The sequence below is a fragment of the Haliotis rubra genome, unplaced genomic scaffold (assembly GCF_003918875.1).
Source record: "Haliotis rubra isolate DU_JTF1 unplaced genomic scaffold, ASM391887v1 Scf449, whole genome shotgun sequence".
In the NCBI taxonomy this organism is placed as follows: domain Eukaryota; kingdom Metazoa; phylum Mollusca; class Gastropoda; order Lepetellida; family Haliotidae; genus Haliotis; species Haliotis rubra.
The window spans coordinates 673367-698128 of NW_025767134.1; the positions used below are offsets into that span (position 1 = coordinate 673367).

At 39.5% G+C, this 24762-nt stretch overlaps 1 protein-coding gene across 11 annotated transcripts; it reads left to right on the forward strand.

The window, feature by feature from the left end:
* Nucleotides 1–377: 377 nt before the first annotated feature.
* LOC124289764 (receptor-type tyrosine-protein phosphatase F-like) lies at nucleotides 378–24394 on the forward strand. Of its 11 annotated transcripts, none has more exons than XM_046726417.1 (19): nucleotides 428–536; nucleotides 8045–8144; nucleotides 8585–9367; nucleotides 9946–10030; nucleotides 10345–10481; nucleotides 10947–11026; nucleotides 12401–12488; nucleotides 12680–12753; nucleotides 12940–12976; nucleotides 13186–13283; nucleotides 13551–13676; nucleotides 13798–13949; nucleotides 14324–14459; nucleotides 14986–15113; nucleotides 22970–23043; nucleotides 23103–23146; nucleotides 23249–23302; nucleotides 23768–23812; nucleotides 24236–24394. In XM_046726417.1, exons 2-17 carry the CDS (start codon nucleotides 8096–8098, stop codon nucleotides 23297–23299), a joined length of 2142 nt encoding a protein of 713 aa, XP_046582373.1. In that variant the 5' UTR covers nucleotides 428–536; nucleotides 8045–8095; the 3' UTR covers nucleotides 23300–23302; nucleotides 23768–23812; nucleotides 24236–24394. The 11 variants fall into 11 exon arrangements, 9 of the variants coding, with proteins under 9 accessions (XP_046582374.1, XP_046582373.1, XP_046582372.1 ...); XM_046726416.1 differs by having other exon boundaries at nucleotides 457–536; nucleotides 22970–23052; nucleotides 23088–23146; XM_046726415.1 differs by lacking the exon at nucleotides 23249–23302 and having other exon boundaries at nucleotides 467–536; nucleotides 8585–8959; nucleotides 9053–9367; nucleotides 22970–23052; nucleotides 23088–23146.
* The last annotated feature ends 368 nt before the right edge of the window (nucleotides 24395–24762 follow it).

Genomic DNA, 24762 nt, shown 5'->3' on the forward strand with positions numbered 1-24762 from the left:
CATGGGATGAGCGAGCTTTTCATTATACTCATATTTGTACTAATAGTCTTTATCTTTGATTTCATCAAAGAGTGTGACTGTGGCACTGAAAATCCAAACGTATTCTCTAAGATGTGTGGTGACATGAAGTGTTCAAGAGTATGTCGTGTTTGTGCATGCTTGTGTGCCTGCTTTGCAGTACACCGAACTCTGTAGGATTTGTAAAGCAAATTCACGGGGATATGACCGCAATTTATCATGGATACCATAGTCCGACAGAGTACACTGATCCCGAGTTGGCTAGTCCTCAAGAGTGTCCCATCAATGCCGAGATCCAGGCATGTAACTAATTAAAACAGACCCCTCCCATAATTAACTTCCGGTATATCGTTCCGCCATCAAGTGACTGTCGATTGGAAGTATGGCTGTCACTTCTTTTGTGATAAATCTTTGTTTGCATACCCACAACTAATCTTAACGTTTCATACGCAGAACAAGGCAGGTGAGACGGGTGAGGTCTGTATCGTCAGTTAACAGTTCAGTTTGGAAAGACACAGGTAGGTATACTGCGTTTTATTTGATTGTGTTAAACAGAACTCAAATCGGGAAACCTGCGTGACTAATGTGCCTGATTCGTGTTTGGGGCGCTACGCGTGTGTGACAGCTTGTAAGGACTAAAAGGTAGGACGTCAAGTTTAACATGGCAACAGTATATGGACTCAGATCCGACCAGGCATTGCTATGCCCTCTCTACACCAAACATATATGTTATATACTATGCGTTATTAATATCGGGTCAAATGATATAAAGCACATGTAAAGAAAAGTTTCTATAAAAATAGAGTGTCATCATAATGTTTAATGCGTTAACAAACCTGACACGTCGTGACATACAGACAAAACGTTCAAACTGCACTAGCAAGCATCAGTTGTATAGACCAATCCCCTAAAATGAAAGTGACAAACATGAAGCACTCGGTCATTCAATATCTTGTCTACCCTCCTCGCGCGTCCAAGCCACATATGGACCTTGCTCTCACGTTCTTTATCAAGTTCATAGACAAAGCTTGCGGAATTGCATTCCATTCTTCTACTAGACCTTTGCGGAGTCTTGGGAGGTCCACTGGAGCTGGGTGATGTGTGTACACATGTCGACCGAGTTCATCCCAGGCATACTCAATTGGGTTGAGGTCTGGCGAGTATGCTAGCCACTCCATTCGCCCAAGGAATACCGTGACAATCCCGGCCCGATGAGGCCTTGTGTTGTCTTCTTGCAGTAAAGAGGGTCGACCATAAAACCATGCATTGCTTACAGGAATGGCATTGCTAAAGGAGCCAGAATCCCATCCCGATAACGCTGTCCGGTAAGATTACTGTCGACCACGTCCAGTAGAGTACGTCCAGTAGAGGTTATCCCTGCCCAAACCATGACCGAACCTCCACCAAATCGGTTATGCGTGGCCACAGTTGTATCTGTGATTCTCTCTCCATTGCGACTATAAATCCTCTGCCGACCTGTAAGGGAGGAACACTTTTAATCTGCTTTCATCTGTGAAGAGCACATGAGACCATTGACGTTGAATTACAGCGGCCATGATATCTACTCCATTTCAAACGGGCCTGCTTGTGACGACTGCAGGTCGTCGAATCCGGCTGCCCTTACACTTCGACGAAGGATGCTCCTGGGTATCCTCACATTGTTAACACCGAAGTGTTCTGTCTGAAGATCTACTGCGTTAAGGAATTTGTTAGGTAACGCAGTGTTAATCATGTGACTGTTGTGACTCTGCCCCATTCCTACCGATAGCACTCTGACTCACATTAAAGCGGACATCAACCTGCCTCTGAGCTTGAAGAGATTCTAAAATGCCAATAGTCAGACCCCTTTTAGCAACATGTGTTATATTTGGGATTACACTTTCTTAGTAAAGTACAATTTCTAGTCCTTTTTCTGAGTTGAGCCCCATCCGGGATTCGAACTCACACCCTCAGAGTCAGGCACCCAATCGCCAGCACTCAAAGTCAGCCGCCTAACCCACTCAGCTTCCGCGACTTCCACAAAAATGGAAGTCGGACAACTGGTAGTCTAGACTCCGGGCTTTGTGTACCCCTCTGATAAGTGTTAATTGGTACGGCTCCCACGGCCGAAAGCTATGATTACACAATGCCATTGCCGTGCCAATTAACACTTATCAGAGGGGTACACAAAGCCATTGACATTAAATGGCAGGTTGATTTCAATCATGACAATTTGAATAAAAATTGTGCCATTTGTAGCAGGATGTATCGGACGTTGAGGAACGTAATAGTGACCTGATGTGCTTTCTATACTGTAAAGAAAATTTGTAAAACATTCAGTTGTATATATTTCAAACAAAAACGAAGATTGTACAACGTTTTAGGAAATAGTGTTACCAATAACTTGACCCTTCAATAATGACGCCGAGTATATTTGGGATTACACTTTCTCAGTTAAATACTAGAATTGATACTCTACTGAGAAAATGCAATCCCAGATATAACATATATGTTGGATTTGACGACTTTCTCAATAGCATTGTGTATTCATAGCTTTGGGCCTTGGGAGCCTTTCCAATTTACACTTAAGGGCACATAAAGGCCTTGATCTAGACTACCAGTGGTCTGAGTGGGTTAGGCGGTTGGCTTTGTGTGCTGGCGATCAGGTACTGAAATATGAGAGTGTAGGTTCGAATCCCGGACGGGACTCAAGATGTCAAAATAACTAGAATCGGTACTTTTTTGAGAAAATGTCATCCCAAATATAACAAATGTGTTGCATCACTTTCTAAATGACATTGTGTATTCATACAACTAACTCTTAATGGCGGATAGCAACAAGTACAATCTTTGAATACGTTGTAGAGGAACTAGGGGTTGAACCATCATCCTCTAGCATTCCGGGCAGGCGAGTCGCGTTGCGAGACATCCAGACGTATCCTCCAGAAAATCTTTCTCTAAGATGTATACCACCACGAGGCAACTTAAGTTTACACACATGTTCCACAGTACAGAAACAATCGACCTCTCAAAAATAAGGTTTTAGACAGGAATATGTACACTGCCATGGGAAGAAATTGATTTTGTTACCTGACCAATAAAATATTCCTTGCAATTAAATCGATGTTTAAGCAAGGTTTCGCCAAGCTGAAATGTAAACGAGATGATAAGAACAAGCATACCTTGTTATGAGTGAGGGTTTAACGTCGGGTTCAAGTTTATTGCACTTCTCTGGCGACGTAAGTGTCTATGTACTGCTCCTGTTTATGTGGGTTTCATAGTGCTAGCCCAATGGAATACCATGCGCCAGCTTAACATGAATACCACATTCAGGTTTGGGATATTGGCTCTAAGCTGACCAGTCTTGTTTTGTCATCTTAAAGGCGCCACAGAGGTCGTCTATTTGGTTTTTAAACTGCAATAGTTAAAACAATACATATTACTAGTCTGAGGTTATATAGAAGATTTACTCTCCGTTCATAGGGTGTTTAGTTTCTGTGCCATGTCAACTGGTTTAGTGAAAACGTCATTTGTGAGTCATACAGTAACAATCGAAAAGTCCAAATGTTTATGTCCGGTCTATGATAACAACCAATCAAATGCATATTTGTCCTCGTTTTTTCAGATTTAGTGTTTCTTATTTTCGAATAGCGCGATGTCCTATGTCATAAAACAGCACGAAAATAAATACCGAATAAAATATTTCAGTACATATGTAGTTTGTTTATGTCATGACGAGGGTGTTGGACATCGTCATCCGTTTCGTGAACACCTGGTGTCCTTGCTGATTCTCAATTCAATGATTCATATCAGTATATGTTCTCTACGCATAGAATCTGTTGGTCATATAATCGAGACTGAATATTATTCTCTCCCTACATGCCCCTCCCAACCCTCCAACTGTACTGCAAAATGAATCACATATTTTTTCAACGTTGTCTTACTTAAAAGCAGATGTCAGTCGTTCACAACCAACATTTTTTTTTAACCCTCTCTTTCATAGATCACAAGATCGCCAGTCCGCTCTTGTATGGCAGGTGATAGCTGTGAAGTGTCACACAAAGACTTTTACTTGTCAGGCACAATATTTTTCTTATTTATGGAAAAAATCAGTAGGTTTCATTTTCATTTCAGTTGACACTTATCCATTTGTAATCATTTGAGGACCGCCCATTTGAATTGTTTTCTCTTTTTATGCGTGTGTCCATACTGTTCCACAATATACAGAAAAGTGTTTCCCCTAAATAATTGTTCGCTGGGTGTTTGGACAATGGAGGTTGACTCAAAACAATGTGTCCGCAAAATGAAAATCGTTACTCAAATCTCCTGATTTACCCTTTTCATACATGAAGTTTGGTCTTCACTCAAACGAAATGTTTCGGTCTTAAAAAACCCGGAATGTATTCACTACAGATATTGTCGATTGAAACCGAAACAGCTGAAAATCGATTGAATGTGTCACATGCAACCAAATAATCAAACATAATTAAAACACAATTATCACTTATTCATGACATATAATATACATTGCTGGTTATGAAAAAGCATAAAAGCAAAATTATAAGCGTACAATTGCAAATCAAAAGTGCAATATTTTGTACTTGGGTTTACTTCCCAAGAAACGAAGCAGCCGGGATACCGAACCCAGTCAGAGCGGGTGGGTTTGCACTCAAGTGTAACGGCTGGTTCATTTGCAGATGCCCTCACGGCTCATTGTGTGTGTGTATATATAGATGTGTTGGGTTTTGTAAATACATGCTCATTTTTTTGTGTATAACATTTTGCATTCAACAGGCATCATAACATGTCATGTGTACAAGTATCAAACCTGCCTGTCTGTGTAATTACATAATATGACAGAGACCGAACTCGGGCCATAAATCAATGCGTTTTGTTTATGGTGTATAGCCTGATAGGTGTTAAGTTCAAATTGCATGTGGTCAGTGATTGAAATTGTGTATTTTATATTGTCATTAGTAGGCAGGTAGGCAGACACATACGTGCCAATAAAACAGACTTTGAGTTTTATCTGTGACACCGACATATCTATATCACAGTTAGAAATCCTGTCGACGCTAAATAATGACATTGCTTTTAAGTATCGAACTGAGAAAGTGACTCGGTAAGTAGAACGTATGGTGAAATAGACAAATGAAATTATATAAACAGTTAAATCGGTAATCTGCTCGCTCGCGCCTGTGAAATATAAACAAAACATTAGAAAAATAGCTCACACCAAAGCCTTCACCGAATATTCACCGGACAACCCGCTTCCAAGCTCCGAGAACCTATTTCACTGCGCATGTGCTATGAGCGCAGCCCAGCTGTTGAAACCACTTCAAATCCCCCAAGCGCTGGGGGAAAGTTAGTGAATCGTTTGAACTATGATTTCGCGCGGGTTTTTTCATCGCGTTATTTTTCAACTTTATAAGTTGAATTTGCATTTTTGATGATTTGTTTCGGTAAGTCCATACCGAAAGGTATCAGAATCTGCAAAGTTGTGCTTTACGTTGCATGTGACCTTTAAGGTCGAACCTTAATGCACATGTCACTGATAACCAATGTTCAAAATAAGCTGATGTACATGTTCAGAAAGTGCACACCTGATATTTTCTTTACTATTTTTAGTAAATAGTTACACATGATTTGATTTGGTCACAAGTCAACATTCTGTACAATGTTCTTCGTGGAATAAAAATCGTGATTTTGTTGAATCACACGTTGCATGTTATGCGTCAACAGCATGGAGCACGGTGAATTGAGATTGTTAATGGTACACCTGTTAAAGACACATCAAAATTCTAAGCTTATCAGCAGCAAAGCGAGAACGTGCCATGGAATGTTACAGTTTAGAATACACATTTACAGGAAAAGATTACATTATTCTATACTGGTGTTGGAAATGTTCAAGTAGTTCTGTGTAAGACATTTCAGCACATGGACACCCAAAATATAACCACAGCATATAGTGTCATGTTACACAATATGTTTCGTGTCAACGATTCCTTATTTTATCATCAAAAACCTTTTGGCTTCGGAACCCGTGCTCGTCATCACAGGCAGAAAAACGCATCAAGACGTCAGACTAGGTTATCCTTGCGGATCTGTTCTGTTTCTTTATGCATATGAATCACAATTTCTGCTTGTCTTGGCAAAATCAAGACAAGGTAGTATGGCCGAGACCTTTAGCTTCCGGTGCATCGGTGATTCAATATCGTTCAATAACCATCAACTAGCCACTTGCCTTCCACTGATTTATCCCCCTAAACTTGAAATTAAGGAGACAAGTGAGACCGCCTCAACTTTTTCATATTTAGATCTATGCATACAGAGTGACAAAATACTCTCCACAAGGCTGTATGACAAAAGGGATGATTTCAACTTTCCAGTCGTCAACTTCCCTTTCATGTCGAGCAATATTCCAACAGCTCCAGCCTTTGGTGTTTACATCTCACAACTTCTGAGGTACAATCGGCTGTGCTGTTTTTATCAGGATTACAAACAGCGTCATGCCATTCTTGCTCAGAAGTTGTTTGATCAAGGTTACAACATTTAAGGCCTCAGTAAAGCTTTCAAGAAGTTTTATGGTAGACATGTGGAGGAAATGTCCAAATTTGATGCATCAGTGACAAAAGGAAGGATCACAACTTCTAAATACCTCTCAAAGAAGTTATCAGTGAAAAATTATGTCCGATTCAATTCCCTATCTTTATTTATACCATACGTCCCCGAATTATTTCAGGTGAACAAATGACAAGACTTAGCATATGCTTATGACGGGTGCCACCGGTGGGGCAGGATACGCTCACCTTTTTGCGAACACCTGGTATCATCACTGTTTCATAGTGATTCATAAACACATGCTCTGTCATCGTATCACATAGTGACAATCACTGGATTGTTTGGTTCAGACCCGATTTGTTTACAACAACATCATGCAGCTGAAACAAATATCTGCTCATGACATAGTCACAATTATACAATCGACTCTGCTTTGGCAGATATTTCTTATGAACTTGGAACGGTTCTGTCGCTTCTATTGTATCAAACCAGATAGGGATATCGCTCATAAAACCACCCACTGGTGTCCACGGCCCAGTTTCGATTATATGCAAGCTGTGGTTATAGAGATGGAATCGAATGACATGGTAAAACATCATAAAATTCACCATCTGGCCAATAAACTTTAATATATTAATATGAGAACAATTTGTTTTCACATGTAGGCAATGAAGTGTTTGATTTGAATTTGATACACATGTCATTTTGTTTTAGCCAATCCACTGAGATATTTGTATACAATTGTGCTGGCGAACGAGGAAAGGCTACCAGCACGCTACTCTAACTGTCAGATGAGCATAAATAACAAACCGGAAATTAAATATGCATTACTCACTTATCTTACTTTCCGGTCTTAACTTGGTTATGCTGAAGGTATTGTGTAATAACTGTATGAATCTGATTCATTTACACATCCCAGACTGGTCGTCACGTTTCACTCTTCCATTTCCGTCGATGACCTCACCCATTAGAGGTAACAACTGAAAAAATGAATTTTTCACTAGCTTATATACTCTCCTAAACGTTTTTTAGTATTTAAAAAGTACATAGATACAATGAAGTGTCAAAATGAGTAAGATTTCATAATAACAATAATCCAACAACATCACGGCGGGGTCATCAGAAAAAGACTAGTATTCATGTGAGGAATTGAACCTAGGTCTTCGGAGTGACACGTTAACCTCTGTTCTGCCCCAAAACACTGATGGACACATGGATGAATAAGAAAAGGGCAGGACCTTTTCAAGCACCTGTTTCTGTTCAGCTGGCGTAGCGAGTGGGGTACAATTACCCCGATCATTGCTGGTCATTGCGTTCTTGCATTGCTGTTGGAGGTATTTATGTTCAAATGTCATTGTTTAATATGTTGTTGATTCTATCAGAACTCATACCAGCACCTTACTGTAATATTATTCAGAACTCACTGTGTACATTTAATACCCGCATGGTGGTTCATGCTAATTATAAATGGCCTTTTGTGTTTTAGACTCAGTGATCTGGCCACGGAAAAAGGAACCCAGCTACACCAAGAAAAGGCATGGAATGGATCAAGCAACTCATCGTCTGTTCATGTCTGGTGTTGAAAGGTAATGTCTGTATGTCTGTATGCATGTATGTATTGAAGAGCGCAATTCACATGTAAATACACATTTAGTGGAAGAAATTCTGATTAAGCATCACGTTTAGGTGGTGCAGATCAGATACAATACCGTTATCATGACCCAATACACAAAAGTGTAGGTCTTGTTGTGAAGTGTCCTGATCTCTCCGCGATGGCACAAACTGTTTTGCAATGATTCAGTACATTCTATGATTCCCTGTCTCATTTTTGAGAACACCCGTGTAGTATACGCAATCAGAAGATTGCTTAGTTTGTTTTTTCCTGAACCTCTCCATCATACAGTTCAAGTCAACGCAGGATGTCACTGTACTTTTTATCGCATTTCTTTTAGTTGACAAGACATGTACTTATCATATTTCGAAACATAGTGTAACCTTCCATTGCCAACCACCTCACTGTTTACAGTTTTCTCAACAAGTGCTCCTTGCACCAACTGTGACCGTAACAACGTGACCTGTGTTGACGGTGTGTGTCCACCTCGCTGTGTCAATGTGACGTCATCTGGAGAGTGTCTCCAGTGTCTGGACTCCAGGTTCTATGGTAAACAGTGTCAACATGACTGTCCAGACACCTGTCTCAACTCTCGTTGTCAGATGAACAACACCCGTGTTGTGTGTACAGAGGGATGTGTGGCCGGCAAGAAGGGAGATAACTGTGGAGTGAACTGTCCTACAGCCTGTACACAGTGTGAACGTTATGGTGATGGTTGTACAGGACCGTGTCAGAATCCCCAGTATTACGGTCAACACTGTAGAACACCTTGTCCCTCCATCTGTACAGGTGGATGTAATAGGATCACAGGGGAGTGTGACAGCTGTGAGCCAGGTTACACAGGGGACAAGTGTGATGTTACCTGTCCCCCCAACTGTACAGGTGGATGTGATAAAGACACAGGGGAGTGTGGCAGCTGTGAGCCAGGTTACACAGGGGACAAGTGTGATGTTACCTGTCCCCCCAACTGTAGAGGTGGATGTGATAAACACACAGGGGTGTGTGACAGCTGTGAGCCAGGTTACAGAGGAAAGAATTGTAATGACACCTGTCCCCCGAGCTGTAGAGATGGATGTGACAAGGAGATAGGACAGTGCAAGAGATGTAATCCAGGGAACAGTGGCAAGTACTGCAATACTTCCTGTCCTGATACTTGTAGGGAAGAATGTACTGAAGATGGAAAGTGCCAATCGCCAGGTAAGTTAACATTTTTCTTTATTTATAATAATCTCACACGGAAATCGCAGGTCACTTCTCTTATAAGATTAAGCTTCTAACTCATCTGAAGACAGCTGATTTCCTTACTGCACATAGTCTCTAGTTGTTGATTCATTACATTGAAGTTAAATGTTTAATGGTTTGTAATATTTGAACGGGTTCAGAATGAGAGGATGTTAACCGGTGTATTCCTTGATAGCATTTGAGCTGGTGTATTGTACAATGTAGACAAACGATTAGTCTCTGAATATATATAATTTTGATTGTAGCAAAAATAAAACTCATTGAATTGAAAAGGAGCCCCAGAGAGACCAGCCTGAACCTCGAGAAATCTAGGCCCCGTTTTACAAAGCGGTCGTAGCGCTACGCCTGTCGTAAGTCTTTGTTAAAGTATGGGGGTTACGATCATCTTAGCGCTACGGTCGCTTTGTGAAACGGGCCCGTAGACTTTATTCATTTAGGACTTTAGCATTGCAGGTAGGGCTAGGCTGTAGGGAAAATAATATGGTTGAGGGACTGTGAGACAGACTATGTATAATGCAGTATTGTTACATGAGTTACAGCCAAAAGTCTCGGTGTAATACTGGTTGTGATGGCTGTGTGCTTGTGCCTGGCTCTTGTTGGACTTATCGTATGGAGAAGGTAAGTATGTCGACCAAGTTAGCAATGATAATGACTAAGAGGTAATTCTGAAAGGCACTGTCTGGAAGGCACTGCATAATTCTTCCACATGTTTATCTGAAATAAGCTATATAAAAGCGACATAAACGTTTTCATAGTCATTCTAAAAGTTACTTCGTACGATTTCGACAAAAACATTAAAAGTTTGTATATGAATCTGTATCTAACAGTGATGATACCGGGTGTTCACGAAGATATACGAACCGCGACCCACTGGTATCCCAGTGACAAATACATGCAACGGCACCTCAATTCGCGTGTTCGGTATGTTGTAGAAGGCGAAGACGGAAATTGAAACTAAAGGCTGACACCCCTGTCCTTGCTCCTTTCATTCCAATGTCTGAGCGTAATGATGACACCGTCAGTGACATGTCCGACGCCGACAACCCCTTGTACGAACACGCCGGCGGCCGTAAGTACAGCTAATAGTTTGCATTAAAACATTATCATAATTCGTTTACTTGTAAATTGTCGGGCAAAGGAAAGCATGTATTTAAAATTGACCATAACGCTAATCGGTTGACAACAGTGTCAGAAGCACTGCAACCTTAGGTCCAAACCACAACTGTAACACCCGTTTTAAATATTAAGTATTTCTTGGGTGTTTTCCCTCTTTAGCCACCAGAAACATGGGTGTATAATTTGTTTTATCTGTTTACTTGTAAGACAGTATTGTCTTAGGGTTTAGTTTTGTAATATTTTCACCTACATGTGCCTGTAATTGTTGATTTTTGTGCTCATTCCCTTTAGTGATGTTTAATGTCCCTCTGTGTTTATGAGGTTTCCAGTATTCAAGTTTTGTCAGTATTAACCAGTTTTATATCATACGTTATTGTATTGATATATTGATAAATGAAATTAGCCTTTCTTTTACAAGCGAAGTGTGTTCCTCAAATACGTATGTGTCCGGAACTGCAAGGGGAAGAATCAGTCAGTTACATGGCGGAGGAGTTCAAGGTAAACCAGTGTTAGCTAACGTTAAGATTGTTATAAAATTGTAAACATGCACATTGATCAGTATATCGATATCGTTCACAGTTCATGTCTTACGGGATGGCCAGTGTCAGCACATACATCATCATGTCCAACACCAGCACACATTCCATCATGTCCAACACCAGCACACATTCCATCATGTCCAACACCAGCACACATTCCATCATGTCCAACACCAGCACACATTCCATCATGTCCAATACCAGAACACATTCCTATCATGTCCAATACCAGCACACATTCCATCATGTCCAACACCAGCACACATTCCATCATGTCCAATACCAGCACACATTCCATCATGTCCAACACCAGCACACATTCCATCATGTCCAACACCAGCACACATTCTATCATGTCCAACACCAGCACACATTCTATCATGTCCAACACCAGCACACATTCCATCATGTCCAACACCAGCACACATTCCATCATGTCCAACACCAGCACACATTCCATCATGTCCAATACCAGCACACATTCCATCATGTCCAACACATTCCATCATGTCCAACACCAGCACACATTCCATCATGTCCAACACCAGCACACATTCCATCATGTCCAACACCAGCACACATTCCATCATGTCCAACACCAGCACACATTCCATCATGTCCAACACCAGCACACATTCCATCATGTCCAACACCAGCACACATTCTATCATGTCCAACACCAGCACACATTCTATCATGTCCAATACCAGCACACATTCCATCATGTCCAATACCAGCACACATTCCATCATGTCCAACCACCACATTCCATCACACATTCCATCATGTCCAATACCAGCACACATTCCATCATGTCCAATACCAGCACACATTCCATCATGTCCAATACCAGCACACATTCATCATGTCAATATTCATGTCCAACACATTCCATCATGTCCAATACCAGCACACATTCCATCATGTCCAATACCAGCACACATTCCATCATGTCCAACACCAGCACACATTCCATCATGTCCAATACCAGCACACATTCCATCATGTCCAATACCAGCACACATTCCATCATGTCCAACACCAGCACACATTCCATCATGTCCAATACCAGCACACACATACCAGAACATCCATCATGTCCAATACCAGCACACATTCCATCATGTCCAATACCAGCACACATTCCATCATGTCCAACACCAGAACACATTCCATCATGTCCAATACCAGCACACATTCCATCGTGTCCAGCACCAGAACACATTCTATCATGTCCAATACCAGCACACATTCTATCGTGTCCAATACCAGAACACATATCAGCAGTATATGGATATGTACATGTGAAGTTCTCTCCATCTTCTATTTCAAGAAATTACCTACGCCAATCGCCAGTTCATCTCACTGTGGACTTTTGACTGAGAATGTCTTCAAAAACAGATATAGGGACATTCTACCATGTGAGTAATATGTGCAATGTCATGTGCTAGTTTCAAAGTGAGTGAGTGAGTGAGTTTAGTTTTACGCCTCACTCAGCAATATTCCATATATATTGCGGCGGTTGCTAGTTTCATAAAACGTAACAGTGTTTTGTTTTTGGTTGCTTAATTTGTCTAGACGGACACTGAGTGTGTTGAATGAAATGTTTTAGTTGACACCACACGAGTGTGTCTGGAGGTGGAGGACGAGGGCGGAAGTGATTATATCAACGCTTCCTACATTGATGTGAGTATAACATCCAAATCTACATGAACGACTCTAATAGTATGTATGTTTATTCAGTCTGGGGTAATGTATCACGTGTTGTATGTATGGTTCGGGTGTATTCATCTTTGCTATATCATATATTTTAAACAAAAACTAGATATAATACTCACACTACTATATATTCCTTCTGTTTTTACTTTCTAGGGTTACAAACAAGAAACGCAATTCATTGCAACACAAGGTTTGTCATTTTGTTTATACTAAATAAAGTAAATCAATGAGACGTACGTTTTACCCATCGGAATGGTTGTACACAAGCATACTCAAATATACACAACTTCACTGTTACAGCATCTAAAGACTACAGTGAAGTTACACTTCACGTCTGAAGTTTATACCAGGAAAGGTGGTGTATAACAAATGTTATACACTATTTACTTTTTCGCACAGGTCCTTCCAGCCACGCGGTGTTGGACTTTTGGAGAATGATCTGGCAAGCTGATGTAAACAAGATTGTAATGTTGACCAACCTCTTCGAGGCAGGATTTGTAAGTATATTTATTGCAAAGTATAGTTATATCGATGTTATTCCTTTCTCTAATGAACTGTGCCAACTAAACATTTTTTGAAAATATGCTATGTATGCCATTTCTACCGTTAGCTATGATACCTTTGAAAGAAGTTAGTTATAAAAGTCTTTGAAGACGTGACGTATTAAATGAGAAACAGTATGGATCCACATAACCAGCCCTTGACACACCATATATCTATCTATGTTGTATCTCATTTATCTCATTCATATTTCTCATTTGCAGTCAAAGTGTGACCAGTACTGGCCGTGCTGCGGCGTCGAGTCCAAGACATATGGATACATATCGGTTCAGTGTATAGAGGAGAGAGTGTTCAAGCATTACACGACAAGACGCTTAGCGATATGGAAAGTAAGGTTTACGCTGATATTAACAATTTAACGTCTAACAGTTAATCATTTTGTCTCAATATCGTGCCGTGGGAGGTCGCAGGAATCGACATGCATACATTTGAATTTCATTTTCATTAAAGTCCAACTCTCCAACGAGGGTGATCCATCACCTGCACTATACATCCTGGCCGGCCTACGGTGTCCCGGATGAAGTGACGTCACTCATTGACTTCTACAAAGTGGTCAGGAACACGGACACAGACGGGGGAGGCACCACAGTGGTCCACTGCAGGTGTTGCATAGCATGCTTGTTCGTTTGGATGTCATTAAAGCTGTTCATTGAAAAACTGCAAGTCGCATTCTGATTTACTTCAAATACAATGTAATGACTTTGTTACATTATGAAAATAAAAACACGACGAGAAAGTATGTATGTGAATGAAACAAAGATTCGAGCAAGGGAACTATCAATCCCCATTACCCTTGCATCAGATTCCTTTGGTTGTTAAAGGTTAAATGATGAACGCATGAATGGGTCATTTAAAATTAACGATGTTCGCGAAAACGGTAGGCATGTCCTCTTCCTGTCATAGCACACTCCACTAATAAAATGTGTATATGTTTACCTTAGACTGTATCATCTGAAATATATTGTTTCTCACCTAGTGCTGGGGTTGGGCGAACTGGAACCTTCCTGGCCCTAGTTTATCTGATTGAACAGTCCAGGGAGGAACATCGAGTATGTGTGTTCTCCTGTGTCCAGGGATTCCGCATGCAGAGGATGAACATGGTCCACACAGAGGTAACAAAACCAGGACTTGATTCGGCCATATGTTACGATCAGTAACAGTAACGTCATATACTTAGTTATATATTCTGATAACATATGCAGATGGTAAAATGATTTGGTTCATTTAGCCATTTCAGGGGAATGACAAGCGTTATGATTAATTACAAGATAATACAGAGCTCAAAGTATATCCAGCTCATTATACTGGAAGGTGTACATGTGAGATATCTAAATTCTCCTCAGTAACTGTTTATAAATGTTCATCCGTCTTAAGGTGTTGCAATGGCTGGTTTCCGCAACCAGCAGGATTTTTTAGTGGGTTTTTCTCAGTGCCCCTTTGAGTTATATCATATATACACCACGGCGGGTTTTATCACGGCATTACTTAACAGATCAATCTTGAAACCTTTGAGTTCACATTTAGATCAAACGTCTAAGGGACGCTACTCTTCAACTACTCTTTACAGCGATTTGTGGTGCCTACGATAGAATGGGTCAGGGCCCACAGAAACCTATATATATTTATTATTGCTTGCAGGAACAGTACATTCTACTGTACCACGCCCTGATCGAGGCCCTGAAGACCCGGGGGATACTGCCTGACAACTGTAGACCTGTGTGGCTCCAGTGTCAGCGCTGCTGGGAGAACTTCAAGCGGCATCCTGTGTAAGTATATATTTCAATGCAGATAGTGAGGGTCAGTCCAGGTAATGATACAAAAACAGGCAATGTTGCCATTTGTGTATAGAAACAATATGGCAGTGATGAACAGCATTCGATTCAATTCGCTTCTCGTTTAAAAGACGTTAGTGTTACCGCAGTACTAAACATATGGTAATTATGTATAGTCGGTTTCATATTTACTAGAATTTCATAATTCATATTTATTTGTGAAGGTTTTTGTCCAAAAAAGAAAGTAAACTTCAACATCGTGATTATTACCCAAACAATCTATATAATATGTAGCGAACATTATTGAATAATGCCCGCTGTACATTGCAGATGTAATGGTGTGCTGATGTGCTGATGTGCTGATGAGATGTTGAGAAGGCGCACAAGGGTTCGCGAAAGAAGTAATTACCCGAGTTGAGCTATTCCTTTCTTCATGTTTGAGTATGTGAGGAGGAAGGGTGACACTTGTAAAGAGCTGTCGTGCAGGGCGAAGAGATGTTGCTGTCAATGATGTATATTAGTCTCTTGCTGCCGCACCACATACCTTACCCGAAGCAACACTTCAGAATACCCAAGTGGCCAATCAGCCTGATTTTTTCTGAGGAGTATCCGACATTCGCCATGCTATGTATAACTCTCTGTACATTCCTTCATAGTCTACGCTAGTGCTGTAACGTCTAAGCCCACATGTACGGGCGAGTAGGAAATTTATATTGATGAGTGAATAAATGTTTTTAAAGCCGCATTCAGCAATATTCCAGTTGCATCACAGCGGCCTGTAAATATCTGACTATGGAACAGGCAAACGTGTTATTGCAAACACGGCCAATACTGCGAATTGAGACCGGTCAGACTTGTATATAACTCTTCCCCAAACAATATATTTACTGTAACCTGTTGATAACATGTGGTAATTATACACCGATATTGTTGCATCCATAGATTTGCTGTAACCTTTATGTGTAGCAACTTTAACATCTTCCTTACTGATGTACATGTAGATGTGTGATATTGTTTTGATACCTCGTTTGATTAAATACAAGTCGGTACAGAAATATGTTGCATCCAAAGTGAAATTTGCAATGAATTCTAAGTGAAGTAACGATATTGCAAGAAAAGTTCAATGTCATACAATAATACATGTTCGCTACGAATGTATAATCGATGCAATGGTATTTGAAAGGTCAGGGGATCTTGATACACATATATTACTGGCCTGTATAAATATCTGTATATGCAGCGAATGAATAAAAATTATATACGCCCCTGGATGTAATACTTTTGTTTTTCCTTGAACCACGGAATTCTTAGAACCCCATTAATACGATAAGTGCGATGTTATGATTGTATAACAAATATTTCCAAGAGAGAAGCTATTGATGCCAAGGACATGTCTCATGGTCAGTGTAGTTTGACATGGAGTACGGCACAAACACTAGACGTATATTGACATTGCCTTGCTAGCATTTACCGTTATGTGACGCAGTGTAATAAATTGTATATCCTGTTTCATCACTGGGTTCAGTCACACAACATATCGATTATTCTGAAATGAGTTGCTCCCCTTTGACATCTGCACGAAAACTGAAAACGATGTAAGACAGAAAGATGTGAGAAAATCCATTAATTTTGATAAAGTATGTGTGAGTACTAATATCTAAGTTTAAAACTAAATACAATTCAAGAGTTAACTGAACAAAACAATAGCTTGTCTGTATGTCAGTGATTCACAAAGATGTTGTTGGACCATTATCATAGACAGGTACAAAAAGGACAGTGAGGGGTCATCCCTGGTGTACTCAGGAACTTTGTTGTTAGCATACCAAGGTTGTATATTCCCACTGGTACATTTGAAGTAAGATGGCATCGGCATCACGTATTAACAGTTTCAGCTGAATTGACCACTTAATTGTGAATTATCATATTTCTCCAAAGTGTTGAAGAACGGATGACTAAACAGTGATGCAAAACTCTAAATCAATGGAATCGAAATGAAGCACTATTTGATCAATTCCATTTGTTGATACTTATGTTTGCCTCCAAACATATTTTAAATGTTATTGAATTTGTTTGATACATAGTCACAAGTGAAAGTATAACCAGTTAGTAATTACAAACAAAAGCTCTATACTTAATGTGTTGTTTCGATCCTGAGTATTTCGCTTAGAGCAAAGAGCTAAGGATAGTCAAAATCGATACAAAATCTCAACTGTCCAAAGTACGCACTTTTAGCTGTCATTCAAAGCAATGTGAACTGTGACAAGGATAAAGTTAAAAAATAGTGTCTTGTCTAGCTGACTGATGTTTTACTGTTCCAGTAATTGGTCATCTGTTGGCAAATAAGGTCCGGATTAAAATATTGATCTTCAGTAACCCATGCTTGTCGTAAGAGGCGACTAACGGGATCGGGTGGTCAGGCTCACTGATTTGGTTGACACATGTCATCGGTTCCCATTTGCGCAGATCGATGCTCATGCTGTTGATCACTGGATTGTCTGGTTCAGACTCGATTATTTACAGACCGCCGCCATGTAGCTGGAATCTTGCTGAGTGCGGCGTAACACTAAACTCACTCACTCACTGTTGGCAAATATCTCAATCCCATTCGCCGTTCTTTTTGTACAGTTTTGCTTGGCATCATTGCATAATCATTGTGATAGCCGTGTGCCTACATCATTTATATGGATGGTGAAAACAGTCATTTATAGAAACAAGTATGTTTCATGCTTTTCGACTTGATCAAGAGTAACAACTCCTTGAACAGAAGCTCAAGCTGGCTTCAGACCCGGCTATTCCACAGTGGACAATATATTTACCCTGCAAACTCTCTGTTTTAAATATCTCTCAAGACCAAAGGGACGGGTATTTTGTGCCTTTGTTGATTTTAGAAAGGCTTTCGATTATGTAGATCGTTCAAAACTTGTATATATGTTGTTAAAATCAGGTTGCCATGGTAAAATGTACAATCTTCTACGTAATATGTATTCATCTGTTAGATCTTGTGTAAAAATTGGAAATTGCAAAACTGATATATTCTTCACTATTTCAGGTGTACGGCAAGGATGCATTTTAAGCCCGCTTCTTTTTATTCTTTTCATTAACGAACTTGCCACAGAAATTCATAATAAATGTAAAAATGGTGTTTTATATCTCCAGATATTGAGGATATTATGATTTGCAGATGATGTTAATATGTTCTCTTACACTATCATTGGTCTTCAGCAACAGTTAAATGTTCTCCATAAATTTTGCACGAGATGGGATTTAAGTGTGAATTGAGAAAAAACAAATGTTATTGTTTTTAGAAATGGCGGTGTTTAAAAAAAGGAAGAAAAATGGTACTATGGAAATGTAAAACTTAAATGTGCTTCATATTATAAATACCTGGGTTTGATATTTTCCTCAAGATTAAATTGGTCAACAGCGTGTAAAAGTTTGGCAACACAAGCATCTAAGGCAGCCTACTATTTATTCAAAGCTAACTCGTTTATTTCTTTCCAAAATGCTTGTACCATCTTTGATTGTAAAATAATGCCTATTCTTTTATATGGATCAGAAATTTGGGGTATGACCTATTTTCATTGTATAGAAAAGGTACAAACTACATTTTTAAAACAATTTCTAAATCTAGGTAAATTTGCTTCTAATAAGGCTATATACGGAGAAACTGGTAGAAAAAGAGCAGTTAAATATTGGTTAGAGTTGGTAAAATGCATTACTTAAGGTACCCTAAACAGTGTTATCTTTTTTTGAAATCACAAGATGATATTGGTAAAGTTAACTGGGTGTTTAATGTTAGACTATTAATCTTTTCTACTGAATTTTACTATGTATGGCTTGCCCAAGGGGTTGGCAATGAAGACTGTTTTATATCTCTTTTCAAACAGCGCCTATGTGATATTTTCATTCAAGCGTGGTCTATGTCCATTAGTAATTCTAGATATTTAGAATATTATGCCTCTCATAAGTCGTTGCTAGAACCAGAATCGTATATTTTAAATTTTCATGAAAAATCTTTGATAAGAGCTTTATGTAAATTAAGAATTGGTTTTCATGATTTCAGTGTCAGTAGGGCACGTAAACATGGTATTTCTACAGAATGTAAAAATGATTTGATCTGTTCTAATTGTACTACAGGCGCTATAGAGGATGGGTTCCATGTCATGTTTATATGCACCAAGCACCTAATTTTGCCATTTCTTTCAAACACTGTAATAGATAAACATTCACTGTCAAATTTGTTAAATTCTATGAATATTATGACTGTTAAGTCTGTAGCAATTTATCTCAAACATGTTTTCACTGTGCGTAGCCATAAATGTAACCATGAATGTAAACATATGTTCACGTGACTTGCATAGTATTTTGTAACAACAACAATTGTAATGTAGGCCTTAAGGCCAGAATTACCGAATAAACTGAATCTGAAACTCCTTGAACATTCAGAACATGTTTTCTAACCTCGTGAAAAAAACCGTGATCAAATAATGGAAATAAAAGCCACAAGAAAATGGTTGCCATAAGGGTTGGGGTTTCGGTTTGTATAAATTATGAAAGAGACCCAAAATGTCCGGAAAATGACAAATGTTTGCATTTGATAATTTGGAACAGTCACAGTCAGGTAGGTTTTTACTGACACTTATACACTTTTGGAAAGTGCTACAATACACCCTGCCAATGGTGATGCGTGATGGCGTACATGATCGCACAGTCTACCGATGTAATATCTGGAAAATACAAATACGAACATCTGCTCCGTGTTAACGTTGTGCAACACGCTGTATGAATCAGACAACCATTATCAGTATAGATTCATTCTCGCCAAATAATTGCCTGGTGGGTGTTTCTCATGATTGTACAAGGCACCAGCTGGAAATATACATGAAAACATCATGACAACGTAGAAAGGAGAATCAATATTAACATTAATATTGTGAGAGTATACTGAACCAAATTAAAAACTTGACACTTCTTGAATCCAACAAAGGCTTTAATGTGTGTATTATTTTGAACGATGTTTATCTCACTTTTATCGTCTAGGTAACAATGGATGTTGGTATTATTTTATTGAAAATATATTGCCCCGCGTTGCCTGTCCCGCCAAAGGAAACTTCACACTGATAAAGAAGCTGGAACAGAAGACGTCAATAACGATTGTGACCTTCTAAGGCCGGCGTGACTGCACGACAACGTCTCCGCACTAAACACCCTCACCAGAAGGCGTCGCCATTGGTTAGTGAGTGCTTGTCCAAGTTCTTGGTAGTTCTGGGATCGATGTATTTGCTGTCGCACTGGTCTTCCCAGCTAATCCCAAATGTTCGGTAAACGAGAGGTCCATGATTTTAACATCGGCTTTAGGTAAGAAGGTCCCGAACTGCAGCATGGGGCATAGCGTTGTCATGCTGATTTATTTTACCTCACTCATAAATGTCCTTTTCTGAATGGCTGAGCGCTCTTCTATTATTTTCAATGTACCCCGCTTACAAGCGAGTAAAATTTTCTATGTTACCCGCTGGGAATGCGGAACTGTGGAAATTCATTTATCGCGAATAATTGTGTCACGTATGATGTACGGAAATTACCCATGATTTGCGAAATTCATCAATGCAAAATGATAGAATTGACATAACTCTAAATTTGTTTTTCTTGTCGTTGTCGGTATTGGCTAATGCCCAAACTGTTACTCCTTATTATGATCCGATACCCTTGCTTCAAACAGTTCAAAATTAACCCATGGGTAGATGTACCGTCTATGTTTGTTTATGTTCCCCTCACCCTTCCGGCTCAGAGAACATAACCAAACATAGAGGATACATCAAACCCATATCCCACTCGTGACCAGTGACCAACTTAAAATGTCACTCTGGGACTATGTAGCTGGATGGGGTCAAAACTTGGCCTCGATACTTTATGGCAGTAAGATTCCCATGGGCAACCGTGGTTTGACAAAAACTTTACGCTGCCCCCGCCATATCGGTAAACTTAAAAAACACAACACTGACGCCGCTGCGCCACACCCGTACCCTACCAAAGGCAAATCGCAATGTGAAACATTCGTTACTGAATGTTTCGTTATCTCTTCATGAATCAGGCATTTTTGTAGACACATCGCAAACAACGGACACATCGAGCTTGTTCACAAACTGTGCATATCGATTACACTTGCAATATTGGTGTGTTCCTAAAGAGCTTCCTGAATTGTATCGAACTTTAGGTGTCAGACTATACTGGAATATTCTTGATCAGGCCTAACAATTTCCAGACCAATCTGTCTCCGAGTCTGAATACAAATGTAATATCACCAACACACCACTACATTCTGATGTATCGCAACAGTACCAATGTAGCTTCCTTTAGAGGTATACAGGCAAACGTGCAGCCTGAAAATATATATACACATAACATTGGTTTTAGGGACTTAAAATTCATGGTCTTTGGAAGAAGGATCTGAGTTAAAACTACAGACCGACGAAAACGTTCGCTGTTGTTTGGAATGAAAGACCATGTGTTTCCTGCAAGTGTCACTGTTTTACGAACGGGTCAAAACATATGGGACAGTTTAGCTTTGGTTCATTATCTGTTCACCATCACGATTCAAACACACCTCCCGTTTTATTTGTTACATCCTATGCTTAATTGGTTTTCACGCTTGCATGCGATAAATACTGGCTCCAAATGCGAATGTGATCATATATCAAGACAGTCTGCAAGGTAAGATGAATTGTTTTGTTTGCTTTTGATCGGTCTTTATACATAGTAGATTTGTGCGTTTTACTTTCAAAGTAGTAGTAGCAGCAGTAGTAGTAGTAGTAGTAGTAGTAGTAGTAGTAGTAGTAGTAGTAGTAGTAGTAGTAGTAGTAGTAGTAGTTTTGTGTACTTTTATGTTTTCATGTACTACTACTACTGCTATCCAAACAGCATTGCAAGATTGGTGTATCTCCAAAAACCATCCTGAACTTTATCTGAAACAATATTAAAACTGTTTAAATTCTAAACAGACTGTTGTTCAAACACAGAAGACATTTTTAATTACTTCAATTTCTAGTTGACCTGGGTCACAATTACTGCGACAAAATGAACTAGTCCTTTTGCATGCAGCCAACAAGTTTATGTATTGATGCCCAAGAAGTAGTTCCCATCTGCAGTTTGATGTTTTCCATCCTGAACGATATTTCTATCTACTGAACATAACATTAAAATCAAACCTTTGAAACGAAATACGAAATTAAACTCCAAACTAGATTATATTTCTGAATAGGAGATAACGTTATTATCGCGGAAGATTGGAGAATTGGGAATTTAGTCATTTCCTCCAAGATGTTTAGTACTCGACACAGTGAGTATAATCACACTGTGAAGTCTTCACATTTTACATGCCTCCATAAGATAACTTTTAATTATTTGCATAAACGCAAAAGGCTTTCGCTCCATTTCATACACAAATATGAGAACGGACCTTCTAGTATTAATTATGCAATAACTATACAGAAGTACTGCTGAAATTTAAACTTTGTGAAAAGTAAAATGTGAAATCTGTAACAATTGTACGTCACGAATTCATACGGTGGAACTACATTCGCTGTTCCTAATGGGAGACAACATGTGGCCCATACTTTGTTCAGTTTGGAAATGAATTAAAATATGCAGCATGACGCACAATTCAACTAATTTTGATAGGAGCGACAAAATCCTTTCCACATCCATACGAAATTTCTGTCAAAAGCGGAGTCAAGGTAAATTGTGACTTTACATGAGCAGATATTTGTTTCAGCAGTATTTCAGCTGCATTGTGTTGTTTCGGCTAACCCTCTTAATAACATGTAATGCATGGGACTTTGTGTGCTCATCAGATGCGGATGTCGCTGGTTTTGGCGATTGCTGTGCTTGTTGTTTACCTCAGCTACTCGGAGGTGTCGGGGTGGCCACGAACACGCCGGCAATTCCCAAGATGGCCGCGATTCCCACGACCCCAGTATGGCCGCGACGCCCAGGATGGCCGCGACGCCGAATATGGCGATCCCGACACGGTATGTATTTGCGAGGATTTAGGTGATGTTTAATTTGCATCCTTTTTTTAACTGCTGTACTTTTACGAATGCTTCTTATTTATCGATTCTATTTCTCTGCAGTTACCGGTCGGGATGTTACAGACAGTCTTGACAGCGACCCGAACGAAATGAGGGGTATGACTTTGTTACAACAAACGAAATATATTACGCATAGTTAAGTTTAGTTCACATTCATTTATTGTAATATACGTAACAGGAAGGAATAGATAAATAAAATGAGACCATTGAAATTAGTATATATTATATGATATACATCTATCAGTCTAAACATTAAACGCCGTGTGCAAATACTCAGCATCAAAGTTCAAAGAATAGCGGTAGATAAATTTGATGATTGTTATCGCTTTCTCAAAGAATAAATATTCTTTAATTCTATACCGCTCATGGCAGCGCAACTGAACCGTTTCAGTGAAAAGCGTTATACAAATTGTGTTAATAGCTGATGCTACCTGTGAGAAAGGACATAGTTATCGTTGCATCCGGTGTCATTAGTCTATGGCGTTGACGTTTTATATCAGTTGACATATTATCGTCTATTCAAACAGTCACTACGTAAAATATTGTACTTATTATTTGCAGACGCTATTGATGAGAGGGAGGCTACCCTTAACAAAGTTATTGAAGGTGAGCGAAGAGATATTTCACCTTTACGTGTAATACATAACAATGATTTGTTGCTATTTGTTTCCAAGTAATTCCCTTCCCCTTGTACCCATGAAGCTACGGGTTAGAATTGGTCTTCAGCAACCAATGTTTGTCGTAAGGGATCGGGTGGTCAGGTTAGCTGACGTGGTTGACACATGTCATGGTATCCCAATTACGTAGACAGATGCTCAAGAGGTTGATCACTGGATTGTCTTTTCAAAACCTGCATATTTACAGTCCGTCGCCATATAGCTGGAATATTGAGTGCGGCGTTAAACAACAATCAAACCAAACCAAACCGTTTCGTTGTGCATAATGTGTTCACATTTCAACATCATTATTTTTCATATATTGTTTATGTCGATAACGTTACCTTTGGCTAACTCCCTCTTTCAACATCAGCCCTTCAGACTCTGGCCGAGAGACCCCTGTCTGACAGAGAACAAGAGCAGCAGTAACTTCCTGGTGGAAACCCAGCAAGAGGACCTGCATCGTCTCATGTATAGCTGACATGCACAAAAATATAAAAACTGCAAGAACAAATAAATTGTCATCGTTGTTGATTGTCTTGAGGTGAAGTTTATTGCCACTGAAGTAAACCAAATTCAAATGGCCATGACAAAACTTAATAGTTTCAGTTACGTCTTACATACATAAGGAATGCACTTAGGGAATACATGCAGTATCCTTCAGAGGTGTCATGAAATATATCAACGTGTCTTACATGTATGAGATAACTAGCTCCTGACTTGCCACTTGTTGTGAGCACAGGAAACCACATGGGACCTGTATCAAAATATGCATGGCTTAAAATGCTAAATTATAACAGTAAACTCGATACAATCGGCCTGAGCTCAGCAATAAGTATCAATTGCCAGTGAAATTATTGTGACCAACAACTTCTAACCACAGGTCAAAATTGTACTTAC

Coding starts and splice junctions, on each gene's coding strand:
- LOC124289764 (XM_046726409.1), top strand. CDS start 8,096: ATGGAATGGATCAAGCAACTCATCGTCTGTTCATGTCTGGTGTTGAAA. Junction 15,114..22,969: donor AACTTCAAGCGGCATCCTGT/GTAAGTATATAT, acceptor TGTGCTCATCAG/ATGCGGATGTCGCTGGTTTT. Junction 23,147..23,767: donor AATATGGCGATCCCGACACG/GTATGTATTTGC, acceptor TATTATTTGCAG/ACGCTATTGATGAGAGGGAG.